We start from the raw sequence: 14,473 nt of genomic DNA, 5'->3' as shown, positions 1-14,473 counted from the left end.
TGTGCTGTGTTTGCTTTGTATTCTTTTGCTGTAATAGATCTTAGTCATTAGTACAACTGTGTGCTGAGTCCTGTGAGCCTTCCTAGCAAATCAGGGAACCAGGGGAGAATCTTGGAGACTTACACCGCAGTCATTTTTGGCAATTTTTGTCTCTCAGGGAACTTGTCCTTTTCATCTGAGTTTTCAGATTTGTTGGCAAGGAGTTGCTCGTGATATACCTTTATTATTACATTCCTCTCTAGGATCCGTATTGATGTCCTCTCTTTCATTTGTGTTATCCTGCCTTTCCTCTTCTTCCCACTCCTCCTCCCCCTCTTTCTTCCTCTCTCTCTCATCAGTTTAGCTAGATTTCCAGTTTTATTGGTCTTTTCAAAGAACCAGGTTTTGACTTCATTGATTCCCTTCTCATGTTTGTTCGTTTACTATTTCATTGGCTTTTACTGTTAACTTTATTATTTCCCTCATCCTACTTACTTTGGATTCGATATGCTTTTTTCTAGCTGCTTAACATGGAAACTTAGATCATTCTTCTTTTCTAATATTAGCATATGAAGCTAAATTTTCCTCTAAGCACAGGTACAGTTTCATCCCACAAATTCTGATATGTAGTGTTTTCATCCTTATTCATATTTTAAAATTTCCTTTGTGAGGTCTTCCTTGATCCATTGATATGGGCATAAATTATATGGGTATGACCTATAACTGTTGTTTAATTTCCAAGTATTTGAGAACTTTCCAAATATTTTTCTGTTAGTGATTTCAAATATAATTTAGTTGTGGTCAGAGAACATTTTCTGTAAGACTTTAATCCTTTTAAATATAAATATATCCTTTTAAATATAAATATCCTTTTAAAAAAGACTTGTATTTTAGCGAAGCTTATTATCTGTCTTGGTGAATACTTTTTTTCTTTAAGATTTTATTTATTTGAGAGAGAGCACACACAAGGCGGGGAGGGGCAGAGACAGAGGGAGGAGCAGACTCCTTGCTGAGCGGGGAGCAGGAGAGAGACGCAGGACTCCATCCCAGGACCCTGAGATCATGACCCTGAGCTGAAGGCAAAGAGTTATACGACTGAGCCACCCAGGTGCCCCTATCTTGGTGAATATTTCAGGTGCCCTTGAAAAGAATGTGTATTCTGTTATTGGTTGGTTGAATGTTTTATAAATGTCAGGTCAGGCTGGTTGATAATGTTGTTAAGTCTTTTCTATTCCTACTGATTTTTTTGTGTACTTGTTCTATCAATTAGTGGGAGAAGAATATTGAAATCTTTAATTACGACTGTGAATTTATCTTTCTTTTTTCAGTTCTGTCAGAACTTCATTTTTAAGCTCTGTTATTAGGTGTATAGACATTTATGATTGCTATGACTTCCTGATTAATCCTTTTATCGTTATGAAATATCCGTCTTTTTCCTAGTAATATTTCTTGTCTTGAAATCTATTTTGTATAATATTAATACAGCTGCTCCATCTTTTATCAGTAGTGTTTGCATTATGTATCCTTTTCATCCTGTGACTTTTTCTAATGGGAATATTCATAATTCCTTTATGTTGAGTAATAACATGAGGAAGTCCTCTATTTTCTCTTTGAGAACTGTTTCTTGTATTTTTTGTTGTTGTGGTAAAGTATACATAATATAAGATTTACTACTTAAACTATTTTTAATGTGTGCAGTTCAGCGGCATTAAGTTCATTCATAAATGAGCATGGTTGTGTACCAATTAAAGTGTATTTCCCAAAACAGTAGGCCAGATTTGGCCCACTGGCCATAGTTTGCCAAGTACTTTTCTAGAGAAATTGATCATAGTCTGCTTTCAAATAATATTATGCCAAATTCTCTGATTAGTAAGAAGCTTACAAAACTATATTTTCTCCTTCCTGGTCTTTGTGTTATTTTTATAATACACTTTACTTTTACATATGTTATCAACTCCACCATATATTGTTATGTATTTTATTTTAAATTGTTAATTACCTGGTTAAGAAAATGAAGAATTAGAGAAAGTCTTTTACGTTCACTCATATTTGCCATTTCGAGCACTCTTTATTCATTTGTGTAGATCCAGGTTTCTAGCTGGTATCTTATCACTTCAGCTTGAAGAGCTTCCTTTAGTATTTGTGTGTGTGTGTGTGCGCGCGCACGCAAGTGTTCACATGTGCGTACATCTGGTGAGGAATTCTCTCAGCTTTTATTTGGAAAAGTGTTTATTTCTCAATTTTTAAAGGGTGTTTTCACTGGATATAAAATTCCAGATGGACAGTTTTTTTTCCATTCACTGGAAGATGCTGTTCCATTGCTGCTTCTGTCAAGCCTACAGTTGTTATAGTCACAGCCCTCTTTGTAAGTGTGTTTTTTAATCTCTGCCTTGGTTTGGTTTTCTTTGTGCATATTTTGCTTGGGATTTATTGAATGATTCATGAATCTGTGGATTCAGTTTTCATCAGATTTGGTGAATTTTTGGTCATTACTTCTTCAAAGATTTTTTTCTGTCCCCTTCCTCTCCTTTTATGGGACCAACTACACACACTTTAAACTGCTTGGTAGTGTCCCACAGGTTATCAGGTGCTGCACATTGTTTTCAGGCTTTTTTCCTCTGTCTTCTCCCATTACGATTTTCTATTGTTCTGTGCCCTGAAGTCCAATTATCTTTTGTTCTAATATGTTTAATCTTGCTGTTAAGCCTATACAGTGAGTTTTTATTTCAGATAGTGTATATATCATCTCTAGAATTTCCATTTGATTCTTTTGGGGGGATATTTTTTCTTTTTATTACATTCATGTTGTCCTTTAAATCCTTGAACATTTATAATAGTTGTTTAAAAAAAATTTTTTTTGGCTAAATCCATCATCTCTGTCCTTTCTGTTGATATTTAAAATTACAATTCAATTGCATTAATTACAATTAATTATAAGTTCAGTGTTGTGCAGTCTTCACCACTATTTCCAAGACTTTGTCATCATCCCAAACCGAAACTGTAACCATTAATCAATGACTCCCCACGTCCCCTCTCCCCAGCTTCTGGTAACCTCTAATTTACTTTCTGACTCTGTGAATTTGCCTATTCTATACATTTTATGAAACTGGAATTGTATAATAGTTCTCCTTTTTGTCTGGCTTATTTCACTTAGCATGAGGTTTTCAGAGTTCACCCATGTAACAGCCTGTATTAGAACTTTATTCCTTTTTATAGCAGAATTATATTTCAGTGTATGGATATACCACATTTTGTTTATCCATTCATCTGTTAATGACACTTGGGTTTTCACCTTTTGGCTATTGTGAATAATGCTGCTGAACACTGGCATTCAACCATCTGTTTGAGTCTCTGTTTTCAATTTTTGGGAGGTACATACTTAGGAGTGGATTTGAGTCTATATTAAACCTTTCAAGGAACTGCCTTTTTTTGTTTTAACTTAAATAGTGGATATCTTTCAAAGTCAGTAGAAATTGACATATATCACAGTTCCAATCGTATGAATGAGATGTGCCATAATTAATTTATCCACTCCTTTATTGTAGGACATCCTTATACAAATATCTTTGTGTACTTTTGTGATTATTTCTTTAGGATAAATTTCCAGAAATAGTATTGCTGGATCAAAGAGCTTGCTCACTTATCATTTTGACACATATTGCGAGATTGCCTTCCAGAAAGATTGTTTATACTCCCACCAACCACATATAAAAATATCTGTATACCCAAACTCTCTGATTACTTTGTTTTAATTTGCATTTTTCTCATATTAAACATATTTTTTTTATGTTTGTCAGTTATATTTCTTTTGTGAGTTACTAGTTTATATTTTCCCATTTACAATTAAACATGCTCAGGTTTCTCCCACTTCACAAAGTACACAAAAAACTTCTTTAATCCTGTGTCCATCTGTAAATACAAGTCTGTTCTCCACCTGTAGAGTCAGGTTTAAACTCATACTCTTTAAACCTGAAAAGAGTGGTCTAAACTCGTACTCTTTACTCCCCTCCTTCCCATTCATCCTTCAACATAGGGCAATCTGGCTTCACCCTCCCACTCCATCCAATGGACACCACTTCCATGGACATTTTTCAGTCCCTTTAATACACTGATACTATCTCCTTCTTGAATACCGTTTCTCCTCTTCTTCTGTCATATTTCACTCATCTGTTTTCTTCCTACCTCTCAAACTGCTCTTTAAAGTGGAAATAATGTTATTCCTACCCTTAATTAAGCAACCATGAGTTTTATGCTTTATATACATAACTGAACTTAATATTCACATTTTCATGTTATAGATGAGAAAATAGGCTCACGGTGTTTTAAGTATTGTAGGCAGCCTCTAAGACAGCCCCAAGTGATTCCTACTCCATTTATTATGTTCTTGTAATCCCCTCCCCTTGAGTCTGAGCTGAATTTAGTTGACTTGTTCCTAATTAATAGAATACAGCAGAAGTGATGTGGTATCACTTCTGAGATTACGTTTTAAGATAACTGTGGTTTCTGTCTTAGGTGCACACACACTCTTCCTCTCTGAGCCTATGGAAGGTCCAGGCTATTTGCTAGAGATGCCACATTGTGAAGAGAGGTCCTGGAGGAAGAAAGGCCACATAGAAGAGAACTTAGGCACCCCACCCAACAGCCAGCACCAATGGCCAGCCATTGAGTGAGCCTTCTTAGAAGCAGACCCTCCAGCCCCAGTTAAGGCTTCCAATAATGACAGCTTGCCTAGAACCTCATGAGACCCTGAGTCATCAAGACAAGTTATTCCTGAATTCCTCATTCATTGAAACTATGGCATAATAAATGTTTGCTGTTTTAAACCACTAAGTTTGGGTAATTTGTTACACAGCAATAGATAACTAATATATTCTTCTAAGATTTCACACTAAGTACTGCAAGCAGGATTTGAACCCGTATTTATCCAAGACTACAAAGCTCCTGGTAACTACCATACTATTTTTGTCAGTCTCCTTTACATTTTTCCTTTGCAAGTTTCTCTTCTTCTGCCTCTTTTGTGGATTTCATTAACATTTTATCCTTTACCCTTTTTGCCCTCAAAATAAACTCTCATTAGTTAGTCTCATCAAGTTGTACATCTTCAGTTGCCATCTATCTACCAATGGTTTTCTAATCTGCTTCCAAGCTCCGGACTCATAGATCTAGATGTTCATTAGACATCTCCACCTCATTATCTCACTGACTTTTCGCTCAGCAGGTTCAAACAACCCATGACATTTTCATTCATACCTGCTACTACTCCTGTTTTCTAGTTGAATAAATAACACCCCCAGTCACCTACATACCTAATCTGAACTCTGCTAATCAGTCTTGACTCTCCTTCATATGCCATCATTCATCACGTGCTATTGATTAGCTCATAAATAATTTGTGTATCTATTCAGTTCTTCATCTCTACTGGCATCACCTGGACTATGGCACTATGACACTCTTCTGAAGCATCTCTGCTTCATGTTGTCTCCCCCCTTTAATTATCTTTCAGACTTCTAGGTGCAGCCTATTAGTGGTTCACGGAAATTAGTTTAGTGGTTTGTGACCAGCATTCCTTTAAAAATGAAATAAAGTAGCATAGAAAACAATGTAATCTCATCACGAGTAGATATCTGGTATGCTCACTGTGTTGTAGAACATTTATTTCTCCTTGCAGGTCTTTATCAATAAAGTTTAGAAAACATCAATCTATTCTTAATGCTGCAGCCAGAATGGTCTTTCCAATCAGATCATGTTTATTACCTTGTCTAAAACCCTTCAGTGACTTCTCATGGTCTTCTTGCAAGCTGTATTTGGCCCTTAATGACCTGGGCGTAGCTTACCTCAAGCCTCATCTCTCTCCATTCTCCCAGCAATCTAAGCTCTAGATGAAATAAATCCCGAGTAGTTCCATGAAAAGACTATAATCTTGCTCGCTTTTAGCATCTGTATATGCCATTTGTTTTCCCTGGAGTGCCTCCTTATCCTTATCTAGATTATTCTTTTCCTGTCTTCCTCCTGGATTGTTTTTTGAGGCTAGCGTCTGTAGGTTGCTCATCATTGTATCCAAAAGCTTAGTGCAGTGTTTCCATGGAGCATGTGCTGAATACACAGGGGGAATAAAAGGATGTTGCATCGATTCACTATTTTAAAGATACATAAAAATACCAAATACTCAAAACAGTTTGCTTGCCATGACTACCTTGCTTTTAATAAAAAAGCAGTTATTTTATTACATATAGTGTGAGAGTACATAATAATGTGGAACGCATGTTTGAAAACCTCAAAGGGTCTCAATTTTGTTTAAATATGATAAATTATACAAAATGAGGTTAAAGTGGTCTTGTTACAAAGAGTAGCATATTAAATTTAGTAAGTCATTTGGCTTTCAAATAGAAATTGCTGAATGGTAAGACCTGAAACAGACTCTACTTTTATCAGCAAAATTTGTTCAGATCTCATACTATTTAACAATATGTTTTTACATTAAAGGTATTTTTTTTCCATTTTCCATTAGAATATTCCAGAAGTAAATACTAAAAACCATGAACTGTCAATGGAAAAATCAGAAAACATCATCATACAGAAATACAACTCTGGGCAAGAAATAAAGGAAGATACTTTGAGTTTTCATTCAGATACTAACTATAGAGAAAAGGAGGAGAAAAAAGAAGGCCCGTTTATAGAAGGCGGCATTATAGAAGGTACCCAGCATATTGCTATTTTCTAATTTCATAGTTTGAGCCCCCACACATTTCTCCCACAAATAAAGGATCTGTCAAAGTGCTGTGCTAGGCTATCTGTGGGATTTAGGGGAATGTCAGTTATAGTTTTTGCTTTGAGGATCCTGTACTGTATTTGAAGAAAAACTTTTTCATTTGTATTAGTCTTAAGACAGGCTTCTTTTGAGTTACTCTTTACAGTCAGTATTTTTGGGGAAAATTCTATTTCTGCCTTCCCTTATCACTTACTCCATGGCTTTTTGCATCCTCTTGTCTGTAGTCACTGTTTTGTGGAATGTTCTCTGGGCTACAGATAACCTTCTGATCAGACCTAAAACACTTCCCTTAGTTCAAACGGCCTTTCTGTAACCAATGAAATAATTTACTAATTTGTCCATCTTGAAAAAGAGTTGTTTATAAAGACCATAAACTTATTGTATGAAGGTGTTCAAACCTAGGCTGAACAACCACTTGGTGGAGATGTTGTAGAGAGAATGAATGGACTAAAGCCCTTCAAGTCCTGAATTTTGTATTCTAGGTTATTTTAAATATATGGAAATTTTGAAATCTATGGTTAAAACCCAGATGAATAAAATATATGTCTTAAGTATTCTATACATTTGCCCAAAAGTATCCCCAGACTTTAAAATACTTAGAAGGTAAGGAATAAAAAGAGATGACTGTCAGTCTTGAAGAAACAGCTAGCAATTCTGGATCCTAAATAGTGGTAAAAAGAAAACCACAAGCCCAAAATGGAGTCACTCATGTTAAGAGCCCCATGTCAGCAAACCAAAACTTTAACTAACTAAACTGCAGCTTCAACCCCCAGGAATATAACCTTTAGCCAGTCAACCTGGAATTTCCTGGTCAGAAATAAGAAATACATTGATAGACCTTTCTTTCCCCTTAGGAGGGCAACCTTGCCTAAAACAATGTATTCTTTGCTAATAATTTCCTTTTTCCACTCATTCTCTACCTTTAAAAACCTTTCCTTTTCTCTGTAGCTCTCTTTTCTATTTGCTAGATAGGATGCTGTCTGATTCAGTGAATCATTTAATAAAGCTAATTAGATCTTCAGATTTCCTTGGTTAAATATTTGACAGTAGTAATAATTAGAATCTAACTCGTTATGATTAATTCATTTTTATTTACTCGGCTGTGTTTACATGGAATTGTTTTGTATGCTCAAAAGGAAGTGTAACAGACTAGAAAACTAAAAACCATTTTCTAATACCCTCAAGTTACTTTCCTTTTTAAACCAAAAATACCTCTGCTGTTATGAAATAAAAATTTAATATGAGTAGAGCCAAATATTTAGCATGCTAAATATATATTATGACCAAGGGAACTCAATATTTAGTAAAATTGGTATCATAATGTTTGTGTAATGGCCACTGAAATATTTAAGCCTAAATATGTTTTTACAAAAATAGGTAATACATTATGTCTTATAAAAGCAGGTTTCAGTGTGTAATATAAAAATTTACTGTGTTCTCATCATGACAGATTTACAGCTTTTAGAAAAAAACGCCAAGAATGAAATTGATCCTGCTATATCTCAGGCTGAAAATCAGAGTGAAACCTCCCTAAGCAAAACCCTCAGCACAGAAAATGAACTAATTAGCCAAGGACAAACCTTGAATGTTACTGACTTCAGAAAAGCAGTTACTTCAGAAATAAAAGACAAGGTGGGTTCAGGAAAAGACAATGGATGTACAGAATTTAAATCACCAAACAGTTCTTTTTTAGTGGCAGACAGATCAACAGAAACAGGAAAGATACGCTTAGAAAGCACTGAAGGGCTCCATCTTCACCATGCAGATGTCCATCCGGAGGTTGAAAATACCAGACCATCTAACACTACCTTAAGTGAGACGGCTTACCATACAAATCAAAAGAAAGATGTTTCTGAAGATGAACCATTCAAACGATTCAGATTGCTTCCAGGGATTCAAGAAAATGCCACAGACAAGGAAATTACAAATACTGACCAAACCAAAGCAGATCTGGGTGCATCTCTAAATATAAACAAGAATGCTGTTCAGTGTCAGAAATACAGTTTACAGGAGTCAAGTAATGATAAGCAATGTAAAACAAACCAAATGCAACTGTTAAATAAAAATAGTGAGTGCAGTGTATCGCCATTTAAACAAACTTCAGTTTTGCAGCAAATCTGTAATGATCCTTCAGAGAAACCTGAACTAAGTATTCCCTCTGATACAGCAGCTAACCATCCCATTTCATCGGCTGCTTTCAGTGAGAATTTGAAAGTACTTAAGAATTCAGATAAAAATGTTAATATTATGCCTATGTTGATGAAACCCAATTCAAGCCCTGGTGAAGGAACTATATGGAAAAATCTGAATGAGATGCACACTAGTCAACTGAAGAACTGTTTGGGATATTTAGAAAACAGTGTGACCACTTCCCGTCTTCAGGTTAAAAATGAAAATATACACACTTCAGAAGTCAAAGACATGAAGACTGCTGTTCCTACGCAGACTTGCACAGAAATACAGTTTTCTAATAAAGAGAGTCAGATTGATGAGAATCAGATAACTGACGCCACAAAAAATGACCTCTTCCTTTTTGTGAATGTCAGTGAAAGACAGCATTCATTGTTAAATACAGAGAAAACAGAGTCATTAAACAACATCGTTTCAGGAAAAATTTACAGTGAAGGACAGCTGGAAGAATCATGTTCATTTCACATAAAGCCATCTGGAGATTTAGTAAACAGAAGTGGAAGGTCAGCCTTTGATCTTTCAACTTCAGATAAAAAAACTGAGAAAATTCCAGTATATGTGAATTTCTTAGACCCCAATCCTTGGTCAAAAGTAAATCAAACTGAAAGTCAAACACTGGGCACTTCTACTTCGAGCATTCCTTTGTTGAAGGGGAGACCAGCAGGCCCATCAGAAAACAAAAATATCGTTTCAGTAACACTGTGTAAAAACGATGATGATATCAGGAAGGATACTGGACCAGGTAAGAAAACAATGTTTATGTTTGCTTTTAAAATTTGAATTTCTACACCTTATTCCTGATAAAGGGGCTATTTATGTTTAAAATGAAACCATTTATATATATTTTTTGTTACCTAAGCCCAGGATACTCTACACATGTATATATGTAAAAGTAGGAAAGGTTTTATTTAAATGAGTGGATTTCTTTTCACATAAATCTGAGCCACTAATATCAACACGTACTGAGGTGCATGCAGATGCATACTGGAAATTAAAAAGAATTTCACCAAGGAACGGGAAATAGCAGAAACAACCACAGGTCCAGGTCATTAATTTTAAAATAGCAACAACTATCTAATTGGAGTCTCACAGTTGTTGATGAGGCTTCTGCCAGTGGGCACGTTTATTCCTTTTCATTCTATACTGAAAAAACTTCCCTCATTTTCTTCTCCCAATTTTCTCCTCCTTTTCCTGATTTTTCTATTTCTAAGCTTCCCTTCACTAGCTCTAGAATCCAGCTTTCTTCATTTTACAAGCACTGCTGAAGTGTAACATTAATACATTTCATATAAAGATATTTGTCAAACACTTTAAACACAATCCCTTAGTTATGTACCAACATTAAAATATTCAACATTTCAGAGAACAGTGTATTCTAACCACCACATGAAATAACAGTGCCCAAGTTTTGCTTTATAAAAATATTCCAGAAAGGGGGGAGAGGTAAATGGATGAAATACATAGGACTTATAACATTGATGGGTGTTGAAGCTGGGTGACGGTCCTAAGTTCATACTCTATTTTTGTGTATTTGAAATTTTTCCTACCAAAAATATTTTAAAGTAGAAATATACTAGATATCATATAAATGCTGTACAGATGTAATTTGAACAGTGAACAGCAGTTTATCATGATAAAAGTTTACTTTGCTAATAGCAATCTCATAACGAAAGTTATTGAGGTTGTTAAAGATATTCTTAGATTTTAAGGGAACTCTGCCTGTTTTACAGTGTGCTTTTTAGACCCATTAAAGAAATGCAGATTACAAGGAAAGCTTTGAATGGACCTCAGAGCTACCGGATTCTTTAAAAAAAGGGCAACTGATAGAACTCTGAAGAGAAAAATTGGGAATTAAAAGCAAAATAAGCATATCAGGTTTACTAGCATAAATGGAGAGGTAATACAGGGAAAAACAGAACCCACCAAAATACAGTAAAAGCTCATTGTGCACACTATGACTTTCCTAATAAAATGTATTAACTTCAGATTGCATTCATTTGGAATCTGTTGAATGCTGCAGCTAGGCAAGTGCTGTTAGTTAAGGCGCTGGTCTCATGTTCACCGTTTTCTCACAGGGCCTTTCTTCTAAGTTAAATCTCAATGATAGAAATAAGGATGGAAGGGGAGATCTAAAATTCTGTAGAAATTCAACTTGTAAAATATCCACTCATAAAAGATACTTGTATCTTTTAACCTTGAAAGCTGACAAGTTTCTCTAAATCATTTTTATCTACTTATTAAATTCCAGTGACCCCTACTAGTCAGCCCGTTTGTTGGGTTTCTTACTGCGGCCAATTTCTTTAAATATATTTTATAAATCTGACTTTTAGTTGATTCAGACTTTTCTCCATCAATCTTAACTGTTAAGATGGCTCACTTAATATGTTTACATCTGTGGCAATGCAATAACCAGGGGAATAAGGGTAACATTTTATGGGAGTTACTTTGTTTTAGAAGATATTTATGCCATTTCACTCATTTTAGCGTGAAAACCAGCAGGTTTTAGAAAGTAGCAATAAAATGTTTTCTGAAATGAAATACCTAATGTATATTAAGAGCAAAGTCAGTGAAAACTGTAAAATGTTCAAAGTAAAAACAAAATAGAAATTGTTACTTTTAAATACAAAAGCATAGATAGGATCAGAGAAAAACAAGTTCAGTCACTAAAATGAGTGCCTGGAGAATAAAATTCAGTTGTTGCCATTTCCTCTTTGTCAACCAGATACTACCAGCGTTAACAGAGTTGCTGACACTTTGAATAACTCGAGTATCCATCCAGATCCCAAGGGAGAGCCCAGTGAAGAGAGGAATGCAACTGCAAAGACTTTTTACGATTCTTCTTTTCCCACAGAACACGTAAGTCAATTAAAAATACAGCCGAGCAGACCTTAGTGAGCTAATTCTACAGATATGTGTAGAACTGTATGCATCTGGATGCTTTAAGACCTAACTGATCTCCAAAATAATATCAAGAGGGCAACATGGCACCATTTTTCACAATTAAGGTTGATGGAAAACAGCAGGAAAAAGTCACAGTGTATAAATCAAATAGATATAATCCAGCCTGTTTCAGGAAGGACAGCGTGAGGTAGTGTATTATGTATGTACTTCTATTTTTTTAGTCACCTAAATTTAGGAGTAGTGGCATCTGAGCATTTAAAATTTTATCTTAATAAAAGATGCCTCAAAATAATGCAATTAAGTTCCATTTTTCTTGATAGTGCTTAATTACATCATTTTGGGAAACTAGTGCAAAGAAAGAAACTTAAATTATTTCCGTTAGAACACAGTATGTGAAGGGATCAAATATCCTTAATATATGTGATATCAAGCATGGATGTATATATATTTTAAGCAAAGTATGTGTAGAGATTACATGGCTCCACAAGTCCATTTGTCATGAAAAGCAACTATAACTGACCAGTTTTTTGGAAAAATTTACAAGTTATTTTTATCTTAGCATGCAAAACTTAAGCATGAAAAAGCCTGTATTGTTCAAAATCTTAAAAACAGACAATTATAGGTGTTAACTGCTAGAAGGCATCACCTAAAGAAAGATTACTTACAGAAAAAAACCAACTGCACAGTGACAGATTTTAAAGTAATTGTGTATTTTTAAAATTTTAGAGGTACACATTAAGTAACTTTCCCTTAGCACCTATAAAACAAAAATTACCGCACTAACACAGCCTTAACAAATAACAGCTTTTAACAATGTATTTTATTTTCCCATTAAGTTCATTTAAATTTTAAAATGCAACCCCAGGCTGAAATAAAGAAGACGGTAACCTGGCCTGGGGAAATTTTAGGCCAAGAGAGTAGAGCTTTTAGGCAGAAAGAGGAGGTACAGAGGTAATGAAGTGATTTTTAAAAGGAAGTGATAGAAAAGGAAAAGAGCAAAGATAGGTAGCAACATGTCTGGAACTAGAATTACTGCTGTGGGCTGCAAAACCTCAATTAAGCCAAATATGACGAGTGTAAACTTTCATCAACACTACATCTTGTTTCTCCAACCAATCCCTGCTCGTCCCACCAAGTAGGTAGTTAAGGGGAAAGAAACTAAAGCAGATATGTGTAAATGTCTCTTTTCTCTTTCATCAAGATAAAAAGTCAAGGACTCTGGAAAATTAGGTAATGTGAACTTGATATCAAATGCACCAAAATGCATCAAGCATTGAGAGACCCCATTAAATCATAGACCATCAGTTTACCTCAAAATCAGCAACCTAAATTTAGATTTGATATATTTCTCTAGATCCATATTGCATGGATGACTGACATTCATTTTGGCCCTGTGAGCTAAGTGACATATGTTGGGTACTTACATGCCAGACATTATCAGAAATATACATTTATGCACATTGTTATCTATTACCAGTTACTCTACAATAGCATTTTGCAACAAAACAGTGCTGATACGAGTGAGGCCATAAAACTTAAATGATTTGCCTATGGTCTCTGGGCAGTCCTGTGCTGATACTTTCGTGTTTATGTTATTTCATAAGACCATAAGCAATCAGCTATGAACACAGCATCACCACAAGGATCAGAGGCTAAGAGTTCAAGGGGACTGTGGCTGACTGTACGATTCTCAGGAGCCAAATAGACCCACCCAAAAGGAGCAACCCTTAGGGAACTGAGGTTTAAATGTAAACATTTAAGCTCATTGAAAAATTATTACTATCTAATCTCACTTTGAAAACAACAATGTTATGCATATGCCACCTTTTCCAGTCTAATGGGGAGATTTTAATGTAAGGCAATACTCAAAGATCTTCACAAAGATGTGTAAACAAATTATATTCATTATAGCCTAATTCACAACAGTAAGCATTTCCCAGCGACTTAAATGTTCAGCATATTACATGTTACATCATGGAACATGGAATATAATGGAGCCATGTTCTTAGACTTTTAAAAACAGAGGAAAATGCTATAAATGTTTTAAACACAGAACAGAAAATGATGATATAATTATGATCCAGATTTTGAAAGTATATATACCCACAGAAGAGAGCAGAATATTTACAGCAAAATGTTTAATAGTAGTTGAGATTTTAAGTAATTTTAATGTAATTCTTACCCTGTTCTTTATTTCTAATTCTTATTATTTCTTATATATAATAACCTTTTACCAGATTTTATCTGGAATTGGAGAAGACCAGTGAAGATGTTTTTCAAGAAAATCAGTGCAGCCACTGACAATGGTTTATGAGAAATTTTAACGACCTAGGAAACAGCCCACAGAGGGAAAAACCAAGATATAAAATTCTATAGAATGATCAAATATGTTAAAAATAGAAAAAAAGACTAATAGCAAACAATACCAAAATGCTGACCAGTCTCTCTGGATAGATTACTGGATAGATTACTAGTGATTTTAGTTTCTTTATTGGAAGTTTAGATAATAGAGGAAAACATATAATTATTATCAGGAAAAAAAATAATACTGTGTTAAAAAGTAAGTGTATGACCCAATGCAGTGTCTTGGAGACATGCCAACTTCTAAATACCTCACTGCCCTTTCCTGTTTGT

At 34.9% G+C, this 14,473-nt stretch overlaps 1 protein-coding gene across 4 annotated transcripts in view; it reads left to right on the top strand.

The window, feature by feature from the left end:
* Window positions 1-14,473, top strand: part of CCDC73 (coiled-coil domain containing 73) — a 156,012-nt gene that overhangs the window by 140,252 nt on the left and 1,287 nt on the right. For all 4 annotated transcript variants that reach the window (XM_087854731.1, XM_087854732.1, XM_045808554.2 and 1 more), the window contains 3 exons: window positions 6,488-6,674; window positions 8,199-9,680; window positions 11,661-11,794. In XM_087854731.1, the coding sequence (XP_087710857.1) occupies window positions 6,488-6,674; window positions 8,199-9,680; window positions 11,661-11,794 (1,803 nt within the window). The remainder of the gene's footprint in view (window positions 1-6,487; window positions 6,675-8,198; window positions 9,681-11,660; window positions 11,795-14,473) is intronic.

Source organism: Ursus americanus, chromosome 24 (assembly GCF_024610735.1).
Source record: "Ursus americanus isolate L20-20 chromosome 24, mUrsAme1.1.p, whole genome shotgun sequence".
Lineage (NCBI taxonomy): Eukaryota > Metazoa > Chordata > Mammalia > Carnivora > Ursidae > Ursus > Ursus americanus.
The sequence above is the reverse complement of the archived record's forward strand: the minus strand, read 5'-3'. Positions and strand labels throughout refer to the sequence as shown.